General features: G+C 42.2%; 1 protein-coding gene across 4 annotated transcripts in view; it reads left to right on the top strand.

The window, feature by feature from the left end:
* The window catches only part of DMXL2 (Dmx like 2), a 176,447-nt gene that overhangs the window by 72,024 nt on the left and 92,040 nt on the right, over positions 1-12,383 (top strand). For all 4 annotated transcript variants that reach the window (XM_008269002.5, XM_051821996.3, XM_051821997.3 and 1 more), the window contains exons 10-13: positions 3,930-4,169; positions 5,352-5,623; positions 6,231-6,927; positions 7,599-7,720. In XM_008269002.5, coding sequence (XP_008267224.4) covers positions 3,930-4,169; positions 5,352-5,623; positions 6,231-6,927; positions 7,599-7,720 — 1,331 coding nt within the window. The remainder of the gene's footprint in view (positions 1-3,929; positions 4,170-5,351; positions 5,624-6,230; positions 6,928-7,598; positions 7,721-12,383) is intronic.

The following is a 12,383-nucleotide window of genomic DNA, read 5'->3' as shown; positions in this document are numbered from 1 at the left end:
TAATTATGAACTTAAACTGATCACTTTAACTAGTAATATAGCATTGGTACATGCCAACTTAATGGGATTTCGAGTCCCCTGGCATGTTTCTAGCTCTACCATTAGGGGTAAGTCTGAGTGAGCATGTGCCGAACTGTACATCTCCTCCCTCTCTTATTCTCACTCTTACTTATTTATTTATTTATTTTTTTATTTTTTGACAGGCAGAGTGGACAGTGAGAGAGAGAGACAGAGAGCAAGGTCTTCCTTTTGCCGTTGGTTCACCCTCCAATGGCCGCCGCGGCCGGCGCGCTGCGGCCGGCGCACCGCGCTGATCCGATGGCAGGAGCCAGGAGCCAGGTGCTTTTCCTGGTCTCCCATGGGGTGCAGGGCCCAAGCACCTGGGCCATCCTCCACTGCACTCCCTGGCCACAGCAGAGAGCTGGCCTGGAAGAGGGGCAACCGGGACAGAATCCGGCGCCCCGACCGGGACTAGAATCTGGTGTGCCAGCGCCGCTAGGCGGAGGATTAGCCTAGTGAGCCGCGGCGCCGGCCTCTCACTCTTATTTTTAACAAGTATCAATTTTCAGTTAAATTTAAGTGCCTAAGAATAATTGTGTGTTAATTAAAGAGTTCAACCAATGGTATTAAGTAGAAAAAGAAAATACTAAAAAGAGTAAAATAGTAAGCTGTTCTTTGACAGCGAGGACAAGGGCTGATCAAGTCATTGTTACTCGTAGGGTCAGTTTCACTTTTACAGGTTTCCTTTTAGGTGCTCAGTTAGTTGTCACAGATCCAGGAGAACATATGATATTTGTCCCTTTGAGACTGGCTTATTTCACTCAACTTGATGTTTTCCAGATTCCTCCATTTTGTTGCACATGATCGGATTTCATTTTTTTTTTTTTTACTGCTGTGTAGTATTCTATAGAGTATCTATCCAATAATTTCTTTATCCAGTCTTCCATTGATGGGCATTTAGGTTGATTCCATGTCTTAGCTATTATGAATTGAGATGCAATAAACATTGAGATGTAGATAGCTCTTTTATTTGCCAATTTATTTTCCCTTGGGTAAATTCCAAGGAGTGGGATGGCTAGGTCGTGTAGTAGGGCTATATTCAGGTTTCTGAGGAATCTCCAAACTATCTTTTATAGTGGCTTTACCAGTTTGCATTCCCACCAACAGTGGATTAGTGTCCCTTTTCCCCCACATCCTTGCCAGCATCGGTTGTTAATTGATTTCTGTATGTAAGCCATTCTAACTGAGGTGAGGTAAAACCCCAGTTGGCTGTTTGGATTTTCTCTTTTGAAATATGTCTGTTTAGGTCCTTGGCCCATCTCTTAAGTGGGTTGGTTGTTTTGTTGTTGTGGATTTTCTTGATCTCTTTGTAGATTCTGCTTATCAACCCTTTATCAGTTGCATAGTTTGCAAATATTTTCTCCCCTTCTGTCAGTTGCCTCTTCACTTTCCTGACTGTTTCTTTTGCAGTACAGAAACTTCTCAATTTGATGTAATCCCAGTTGTTAATTTTGGCTTTGATTGCCTGTGCCTCTGGGGTCTTTCCAAGAAGTCTTTGCCAGTGCCTATATCTTGCAGGGTTTCTCTGATGTTCTGTAATAATTTGATGGTGTTGGGTCATAGATTTAGATCTTTAATCCATGTTGAGTGGATTTTTGTGTAAGGTGTAAGGTCTTGCTTCATGCTTCTGCATGTGGAAATCCAGTTTTCCCAGTACCTTTTGTTGAATAGACTGTCCTTGCCCCAGGAATTGGTTTCAGCTCTTTGATCAAATATAAGTTGGTTGTAGATGTTTGGATTGATTTCTGGTGTTTCTATTCTGTTCCATTGGTCTATCCATCTGTTTCTGTATCAGTACCATGCTGTTTTGATTATAACTGCCCTGTAGTATGTCTTGAGATCTGATATTTTATGCTTCTGCCTCTGTTTTTGTTGTACAAGATTGCTTTAGCTATTTGAGGTCTCCTGTGCCTCCATATGAATTTCAGCATCATTTTTTCCAGATCTGAGAAGAAGAGATGACATTACCTTTAACCCCCAAATATTTTACAGTATTACTTAAGTATTTGAGAATATATCTCCCAATATAAAGAAGATTTACCTCCATAGCCATTGTACTGTCATCACATGCAAGGGATATGGGTTAGTTTCATGTAATATAGTTCATATTCAAATATAAATTCTGTTTTTAAATGCATTTGATTGCCATTTTTCTTTACACTACTCTAGTTCAGAACAGTCCCCTCTGTGTCAGTTGACTTATGGAATGTCTTGCAGTCTGAATGTTTGTTCATGGTAAGATTAAGGTTCAATACTTTTAGCAAGAATAGTCTGTAGGCAACATAGTTATAGGATTTATAGTTTACAAATCCTATTTTAAATGGCTTTTTCATTTTTGTTGTGAAAACCGGGTTGTCATCCAGGAGTTGCAAAGAATTACTTATTTTTTAAAAATTTTATTTATATATTTGAGAGGCATTTACACAGGAAGTGTAAGTGTACACTTATACAGCAGAGAGAGAGAGAGAGAGAGAGAGCGCGCGCTCCCATTCTCTGGTTTGTCTCACAAATGCCTGCAATGGCTGGAACTGGGCCAGGCTGTAGCTATGAGCTGGGAGCTCTTTCTGAGCCTTCCAGATGAGAGGAAGAGACCTAACTTCTTTAGCCATCACATGCTGTCTTCCTGCGTTAGCAGGAAGCTGGAATTTGGAGCAGAGCGAGGGCTCAAAACTCAGTGTGAGATGCAAGTGTCCAACCTGGTGGCTTAACTGCTGGAATAAACATCTGTCTTTGGAAGGAATAATTTAAGTATTGTTTATTATTGATATTTATCAAATAGTTTATGCAGTTTGACTATAGGCTTTTACTTCTTTTCACAGAGGACAATGTTCTTCTGTGAATGAATTATGTATAACATGATTTGAAATTAAGGTGATTGGTTTTTTAATTTATCCTATTTTTTGTTAATTAATCTCTTTTTAAAAATTATTTATTTATTTGAAAGTCAGAGTTACAGAGTGAGAGGGAGAGACAGAGAGACCTTCCATCTGCTGGCTCACTATCTAGGTGGCCACAATGGCCTGGGCTGAAACAGGCCAGAGTTAGCAGTCGAAAGTTCATTGGGTCTCTCACATGGGTGGCAGGGGCCCATATGCTTGGACTGCCTTCCACTGCTTTCTCAGGCCATTAACAGGGAGCTGGTTTGGAAATGGAGCAGCTGAGTCTTGAACCAGCACCCATATAGGATGCTGGTGTCACACACGGTGGCTTTCTTTACCTGCTTGTGCCATAGCATCAGCCCATCATGAATTAATCTCTCTCATGAATTTAAGTCACCCTAAGTGGAGAAATTTTGCTATAATTCAAAGTTTTTCCATCTTTGTGTGTTCTTTTTTGGCATTATTAACACTCAACTTTTTAGCTTTGTGTAAGTGTATGCCATTAGTTCTTTTTAAAATTTAAAAAAATTTATTTATGAATGGGGGCAGGAGGTGGGCAGGTGAGTTGGGAGAGGGAGTGAAAGAGCTCCCATCTACTGGTTCAAATGCCTGCAGTGGGTGAAACTAGGCCTGGCTGAAGCTGGGAACCAGGAACTCAATTCAGGGCTCCAAAAATTACTTGATCCATCATTGCTTCCTGCCAGGGTCTGCATTAGGAGGAAACTGGAGTCTGGACCCAGAGTCAAGTATTGAACATTGGGTACTCCATTATTGGACGCTGGTGTTTTAACTGATGTCTTAACCACTAGGCTAAAAGCCTATCCTATTATCCTATCAGTTCTTGTGTTCACATTTACGATTAAATTCAGTTAAAGTTTTACAAATTCTACTACAGTTATATTGACTTGGTTAGCACCATTTCTAAGTAAGTATAGATTAAGCACTTGTCATATTTTTAAAGAAATTAAATTAACTATTCTGTTTCCACAGATATCCCAAATGTCCTGGGTGGTACTGCCTTTAACCTTGATGATGGAAATGGGGGCTTTGTAGTTCACTGGTTAAACAACAAGGAGTTTCATTTTACATCATCTACTGAAATATTCATGCATCAATTACGAAAACTTTCTGAAAAGCAAGTAGATCATGAAAGTGATGATGCTGATAGAGAAGATGAGGATCATCCACAGGAGGAGAGAGAGAGGGGTTTGCATATGAAACTAGACCATGGTTAGTATCCTGTGTGCATTTTTCTTTGTCTCCTGAGTTATCGATTTCTGTAGTGCCACTTTTGGTTTGGAATCCTTCCTTTCTACTTTTTCTCTTTTTAACTTTTCTGTTCATTCCACAAGTATTTACCATCCATCTACCATGAATGGGCACTGTGCTAGCTTTTGCAAACATGAAATTCTCTATATTTTGTTACAGCATGTTGCCTTGAGTGACATACTGCTTTTGGGGAGACAAGTTTTTTGCATGGTAATAATAATAATAGTAGCCGGCCCCGTGGCTCACTAGGCTAATCCTCCACCTGCAGCGCCGGCACCCTGGGTTCTAGTCCCAGTCGGGGCGCTGGATTCTGTCCTGGTTGTTCCTCTTCCAGTCCAGCTCTCTGCTGTGGCCCGGGAGTGCAGTGGAGGATGGCCCAGGTCCTTGGGCCGTACACCCACGTGGGAGACCAGGAGGACGCACCTGGCTCCTGGCTTCGGATCGGCGCAGTGCACCAGCCGCAATGCACCAGCTGTAGTGGCCACTTGGAGGGTGAACCAATGGAAGGAAGACCTTTCTCTCTCTCTCTCTCACTGTCTAACTCTGCCTGTCAAAAAAAAAAAAATAGTAATAATAATAATGCTTTCCTTTAAAAGTAAGAATATAATAATTTTGGCTGGTGCCGCGGCTCACTAGGCTAATCCTCCACCTTGCGGCGCCGGCACACCGGGTTCTAGTCCCGGTCGGGGCGCCGGATTCTGTCCCGGTTGTCCCTCTTCCAGGCCAGCTCTCTGCTGTGGCCAGGGAGTGCAGTGGAGGATGGCCCAAGTACTTGGGCCCTGCACTCCATGGGAGACCAGGAGAAGCACCTGGCTCCTGCCATCGGATCAGTGCAGTGCGCCGGCCACAACGCGCTGGCTGTGGTGGCCATTAGAGGGTGAACCAATGGCAAAAGGAAGACCTTTCTCTCTGTCTCTCTCTCTCACTGTCCACTCTGCCTGTCAAAAAAAAAAAATACATATATAAAATAATTTTTAATTCAGACAAGAGAATAGTTTTCCTTTTTGGTTATTCCCCTTAGCATAAATTGGAAATAGATTTATAGTTTCTAAAGATAGTATGCCATTAATTATAGTCTTGTATATAAATGAATCTTTATACTATGATTAATTAGTACACTGAAAAATGTACTTTCTGGTTCAGAATTATCCCTGGATAGAGAATCTGAGGCAGGTACAGGATCTTCAGAACACGAAGAAGGAGAAAGAGAAGGAAGTCCTAGGACCTGTTCACGACCCAGCATACCAATGCCACTACCCACGGTCCTGCTTGATCGGAAGATTGAAATGCTGCTCACCGAGTGGAATAAGAACCCTGACATGTTGTTTACAATACACCCTGTAGATGGTACTTTCCTAGTATGGCATGTTAAGTATTTGGATGAATATAACCCTGGAATCTTTAGACAAGTCCAGGTAAAGTTAACTGATAAACTAATTACTACATTAAAAAAAAAGAATGTTGTGTAGGTTCAACGGGCTTTCAGAATTACTAAAAAATTTTGTTTTTGATAAGCAACTGAAAAAAAGAATACTTAGTCATGTTTCCAAGGGATTGGTGGCCATACATTATGGTTATTTTAAAAGAATAATTTTGACTTAAAAATACTGTTTATTTGAATATATATTTGTTGATTTTTCTGGGAATTCATATTTTGAATAAAATCAAGAAAATACACTGAAAATGTGACTCAAAATGATTCCCCCTTTAGCCTCAGTTTTATTAGCAAAATCAAGCTGCCTGCACTGTTACCTTTCTCACCTTTATTGCTGTTTACATCTGTGGTTGTGGTCATTTTGATGTACAAGCAAGGCACTTGAAATGTTTTTTTTTCTTTTTCCCTTTGGTTTTCTCATGGATCAATAGAGATATGATTTACATACATAGAAGAAAAAGACCTTAAAGAAAATTGAGAATGATACTTTTTAGGAAGCTGAGATTTGACATTTTGATAATAGATGTGATTTTGTATAAGTATTTTTGAGAGGTGCCAAGTACCTTACACTGAATTGTGTTTTTCAGGTTTCTTTTTCTTCTCGGATTCCTGTTGCATTTCCCTCTGGCGATGCAAGCTCTCTCAGTAAGAATATCATGATGTATGCCTGTGTGAATTGTACAAAGGATTCTCACTACACTCTGTCTCACCAAGAGGTGATGTCTACAGGCAGCCCTCAGGGATCTCAGCCACACTCTAGATCACACAGCACGCATATGAACATTGTTGCTCCCACAGTAATGATGGTCTCTAAACACATAGACGGGTCTTTAAACCAGTGGGCAGTCACTTTTGCGGATAAGTCTGCCTTTACCACCGTCCTGACTGTATCCCACAAATTTAGATACTGTGGTCATCGATTTCACCTCAATGACCTGGCATGTCATTCCGTTCTGCCACTGTTACTGACATCCTCTCATCACAATGCTCTGCTGACTCCCGAATCAGATTGTCGTTGGGACTCAGACAACAAATTAAGTAGATTAATGGATCCTGTAAAACATGTAAAAGGCTCCTCGAAACAGCCGCTTAGAAACGCAGCAACCCGTACATTTCATGACCCCAATGCCATCTACAGTGAACTTATTCTGTGGCGTGTAGACCCAATAGGGCCTCTGTCATACACTGGCGGAGTATCAGAACTGGCTCGAATCAACTCCCTGCATACCTCAGCCTTCTCTAATGTGGCTTGGCTTCCAACTCTTATTCCCAGTTATTGTCTTGGTAAGTGTTCATTTTAATTGTAAAATTAATAAGAATTTGAAATTGTTACTTGTAATCATTTATATTTGTCATTATTTAGATGATTGTTAATCTTCAGAGGTAGGCACCAGGCTTAGTTTTACGTTTTTAATCTTTTTCCTCACCTAATCTATTTGTTAATTAAATTTTTGGTGAATTTTAGTTTTTTCCCCCAAGTAAATTCTTTTTAATTAAATGTTTATTTATTTTCTTCTACTTGAAAGGCAGAGCATGATGGAGGTACAGGGGCGGGGTAGGAAGGCTGGGCCAGGCCAGAGCCAGGAGCCTGGACCTTATGTGTGTCTGTTAAGTGGCAGGGGCCAAGCACTTGATGCATCCTCTGCTGCCTCGCAGGATGCATTAGTAGGAAGCTGGATTGAAAGTGGAGTTGCTGAGGCTTGAAATGACATTCTGATATGGGATGCAGTCATCCCAAGTCGCAGCTTAAGCCACTGTGCCATGATGTCCACACCCATGGTTAATTTTATAGCCATTAATTGTATTTGTTTAGTTATGATACTGGACAATGGTATTGCCACAAAGAAGAGTGAAAATACTTGTTTCTCCTACTTCAGCCAATTATAAAAACAAACTACACATTATAACATGTAAACCATTATATTATTACCTAGGGCCTTATTTTTCTTTCTCAGGCACATACTGTAATTCTGCAAGTGCTTGCTTTGTTGCTTCTGATGGCAAAAATCTGAGACTCTATCAAGCTGTAGTAGATGCAAGGAAATTATTGGATGAATTGTCAGACCCAGAATCATCAGTAAGTATTTACTAATCTCATTAATATATCTAAACTGATAAGGAATTCTCTTCTTACTTTGTTTGGCACCTTTATTTATTAGTTGGTGTTTAGGAAGTGAGCATATGATCTGGGTTCTATATGACATACATATGGCACATTTCTTCTTTCTTAATTTGTATTCTAAGATACATGAAACAAAATTTCAGCATACATATCACACATCAATACATTTTACATATAAATATATTTTTTCTAAAATAGTATTCTTAGCATTTTTTACTCTCTAGTTTGGCCTTATTAATCTTGTTTGGCTCGAAAAAGGTTTTAAAGGCATTCTTCCTCCTGTTATTCAAAAGGCATAGATACAGAGAATGAGAGGGAGAGAGAGAGCTTCTGTCCTCCGGTTCACTTCCCCGATGAACACAATGGCTGTGGATGGGCCTGGCTGCAGGTAGGAGCCAGGATCTTCATCCAGGTCTCCCATGTGGGTGCAAGGATCTGAGCCACCTTCTGCTGCTCTCCCAGATGCATTAGTAGGGAGCTGGATCGGAATTGGAGCAGCCAGGACACGAACCGGCACCCATATTGGAATGCCAGCATTGCAGGCAGTGAGCGGCTTAAGGTTAAGCCACATCACTGGCCCCTGAAGGCATTTTTCTCAAGCTTTGTGTGTAGGTTGGAAAATCTGAACTTTTCCAAGTCAGACTTACAATTTTATAAAATTCATTTATTAGAATATGTTGTCACTGGGTGGAAATATCTCATTCTGATTGTCCTGTGTTTGAACTGAAGTCATATATGTTATTAAAATCCAAACTTGAACACTGAATTTTTTTAAGATTTGTTTGTTTATTTACTTGAAAGTCAGAGTTACACAGAGAGGAGAGGCAGAGAGAGAGGGAGGGAGGGGGGGAGGGAGGTCGTCCATCCAATGGTTCACTCTCCAGTTGGCAGCAGTGGCTGGAGCTGCGCCTATCTGAAGCCAGGGGCTTCTTCCGGGTTCCCCATGCGGGTGCAGGGGCCCAAGGAGTTAGGCCATCTTCTACTGCTTTCCCAGGCCATAGCAGAGAGCTGGATTGGAAGTGGAGCAGCCGGGTCTTGAACTGGTGCCCATATGGGATGCCAGCGCTTCAGGCCAGGGCTTTAACCCACTGCACCACAGCGCTGGCCCCTGAATTTTTAATTTATGTATAAAAACTTCTATGAAACAATAACTAATAAAAATATTTACAGTATTGAAAACCAAAGATTATTGTTTGAGCATCTGTTTTGTACTACTAGATATGTAATGGATTCATAGTGAATATTTTGGTATCTTTCTTTAAAGAATTTTTAATTTTGTTAAGGAGAAAAATTATTAATAAATAGCAGCTTAAGACAGAAGAGCTATGTAAGGAAGGTGTATAATTAATTGCCAAGAGGATAGCTCTAGATTTCATAGTTCAGAGGGAAGAGAAGTCAGTTCAAAGTGGACATAGACATCTTTTTTTTTTTTAAAGATTTATTCATTTATTTGGAAGTCAAGTTACACAGAGAGAGGAGAGGCAGAGAGAGAGAGAGAGGGAGAGAGAGAGGGCTCCTCCATCCGATGGTTCACTCCCCAGATGGCCGCAGCGGCCAGAGCTGCGCCAATCTGAAGCCAGGAGCCAGAAGCCAAGAGCTTCTTCCAGGTCTCCCACCTGGGTGCAGGGACCCAAGGACTTGGGCCATCTTCTATTGCTTTCCCAGGCCATAGCAGAGAGCTGGATTGGAAGTGGAGCAGCTGGGACTTGAACTGGCACCCATAGGGGATGCCGGCACTGCAGGTGGTGGCTTTACCTGTTACGCTGGATTGGAAGTGGAGCAGCTGGGACTTGAACTGGCACCCATAGGGGATGCCGGCACTGCAGGTGGTGGCTTTACCTGTTACGCCACAATGCCGGCCCCCCAGAAGTCTTTAGTAAAGCCAGTATTTGGATTCTTTGTTGATGAAGAGATAATATTCTGGACAACAAATCCTTTTTCTTTGTATGAGAGAATGGCCTGAAAATAAGTATGGATACAAGAAAGTATATCTATAAAGCTTGTTCCAGGAATAGTGAGAAAACCATTTGGACTGGACTCCCATCTTGTTGTAGAGAAAGTTTCAAAAGGTAGCATCATAGCATTAGTGTTGGAAGATCCTGTAAAGGTCACCCAGCCTAGCCTAACCAACTTTCTGGTGCTCTCCTTATACTGCATGCCTGTGGGTTTGTCATGTGAATACCAGTGAGAGGCTCAACTATCATACCGTTTATTCTGTCATGAATTACTGTCATCATTATATTTAAATTAATTTGTGAGGCTGGCATTGTGATTGTGACATAACGAGTTAAGCCATCACCTGTGACATCAGTATCCCATATGGGTGCTGGATTGAGTCCCGGCTGCTCCACTTAGGATCCAGCTCCTTGCTAATGTGCCTGGGAAAGCAGTGGAAGATGGCTCAAGTCCCTGGGCCACTGCACTCATGCGGGAGATGTGGAAGAAGCTCCTGGTTCCCAGCTCCTGGCTCTGTCCTGGCCTAGCCCCGCCATTGTGGCCTTTTGGAGAGTGAATCAGCTGATGAATGATCTTCCTCTCTCTCTCTGTCCCCAGCCCCAACTCTGCCTTTCTAATAAATTAATCTTTTAAAAAAGAAATCAATATGTTTTCCATAAATCCTATTTGTTTGTCATCTTCCCACTTTGGTAAGTATAGTTTCGTTTGCATATGAGAGGACTTCAGATGTTCGAAGACATTGTCATGTAACCCCTGAGCCTTTTTTCCCCACATCAAACCTTCCTGCTCTGTCCATCAAGTCTCTAACTTTTTACCCTGACCCTGGTTACTTTTCTGAGCAGCTTTTAGTTTGTCTATACTATGGGCTTCTTAGGATGTCTAGAATACAGCAATACTGTGGTCTCTTTCATTAAATACTTTTTTTTTTAAAAAGTATTTAATTTATTTATTTGAAAACATTACACAGAAGAGAGAGAGAGAGAGAGAGAGAGCGAGAGAGAAGGAAGAGGTCTTCCATCTCTGGTTCACTCCCCAAGTGGCCGCAATGGCTGGAGCTGTGCTGATACAAAGCCAGGAGCCAGGAGCTTCTTCCAGGTCTCCCACGTGGGTGCAGGGACCCAAGGACTTGGGCCATCTTCTACTGCTTTCCCAGGCCATAGCAGAGAGCTGGATCAGAAGTGGAGCAGCTGGGACTTGAACTGGTGCCCTTATGGGATGCTGGCGCTTCAGGCCAGGGCATTAACCCACTGCGTCATAGCACCGGCCCCCATTAAATATTTCTACGTTTTGCAGTCACTTCATATTATTTGTATGTAATTTTGATGCATATTGAACTGAATCTTTTTTTTTTTTCTAATATTTAAAGGTAGAGAGGTTTTCCACCCTCTGGTTTACTCCTCAAATGGGAACTGAGCTGATCTGAAGCCAGGAGCCTGAGCTTCTTCTGGGTCTCCCATGTGGGTGCAGGGGCCCGAGGACTTGGGCCATCATCTACTGCTTTCTTAGGCCATAGCAGAGAGCTGGATCGGAAGTAGAGCAGATGGGACTAGAACCAGTGCCCATATGGGATGCCAGCACTGCATGTGGCGGCCTCACCCACCACACCACAGGGCCAGTCCCTGAACTGAATCTTTTTTTTTTTTTTTTTTTTAAGATTTATTTTAGTTTTTGAAAGGCAGACAGGTAGAGACAGATAGAGAGGTCTTCCATCCGCTGGTTTAGTCCCCAAATGGCCACAGCGGCCGGACCTGAGGTGATCCAAAGCCAGGAGCCAGGAGCTTCTTTTGGGTCTCCCACATGGGTGCAGGGGCTCAAGGGTTTGGGCCATCTTCTACCGCTTTCCCAGGTGCATCAGCAGGGAATTGGATCAGAAGTGGAGCAGCTGAGGCTTGAACTGGTATGCATATGGGATGCCAGTGCTGCAAGCTGGGGTTTTAATCCACTGTGGCACAGCGTAGGCCCCTGAACTGAATCTTAATTAAATATTCCAAAGTCTTTTTTCCCCTTCATTCCATATTTTGCATTTGAATTAGGGGACAAAATGGGAGCCTGTTTTCTGTAGTATGTTTCATTTTCCTAGTCTTACCTTTATATTAGAATCTATTTATTTGATTATTCATTCATTCATTTGAGAGACTAAGTAAGAGAGCTCCTATCTACTGCTTCACTCCCTAAACACCTGCTGTGGTTGGGGTTGGGCCAAGGGCAAAGCCATGAGCCAGGAATACAATCCAGGTCTCCCACATGAATAGCAAGGATCCAATCACTTGAGCCCTCACTGCTGCCTCCCAGGGTCTGCATTAGCAGGAAGCTGGAGTCATCAGCCAGATCCAGCAGTTCACACGTGGGATGTGAGCATCGTGATCACGAGGTAAATGCCAGCTGCCCCAGTATCTTTTCGAATCCATCTGGTGTTACTCGGGCAGCAGCCCGCTGGATGAAATCAGATGCTCTGTAGTGATTGCTACGTTTCAGCTGTCAGTCCACCTTGTTTGTGTGTAATTGATTCATGTTAAGCTGACTCTCAAATATCCCAGTCTGTGTTTATGCTAGTAAACCATGTCTCCTTTTATGGTGGACTTATGTCTCCAACCTATTTGTTAAAAATTATTTGTACATCTTCATCTAAGTCAACTACAAAAGGACAACTCTGAAGACAAAG

Source organism: Oryctolagus cuniculus, chromosome 12, assembly GCF_051225735.1.
Source record: "Oryctolagus cuniculus isolate XC-2025 breed Fujian yellow rabbit chromosome 12, ASM5122573v1, whole genome shotgun sequence".
Taxonomy (NCBI): Eukaryota; Metazoa; Chordata; class Mammalia; order Lagomorpha; family Leporidae; genus Oryctolagus; species Oryctolagus cuniculus.
The sequence above is the reverse complement of the archived record's forward strand: the minus strand, read 5'-3'. Positions and strand labels throughout refer to the sequence as shown.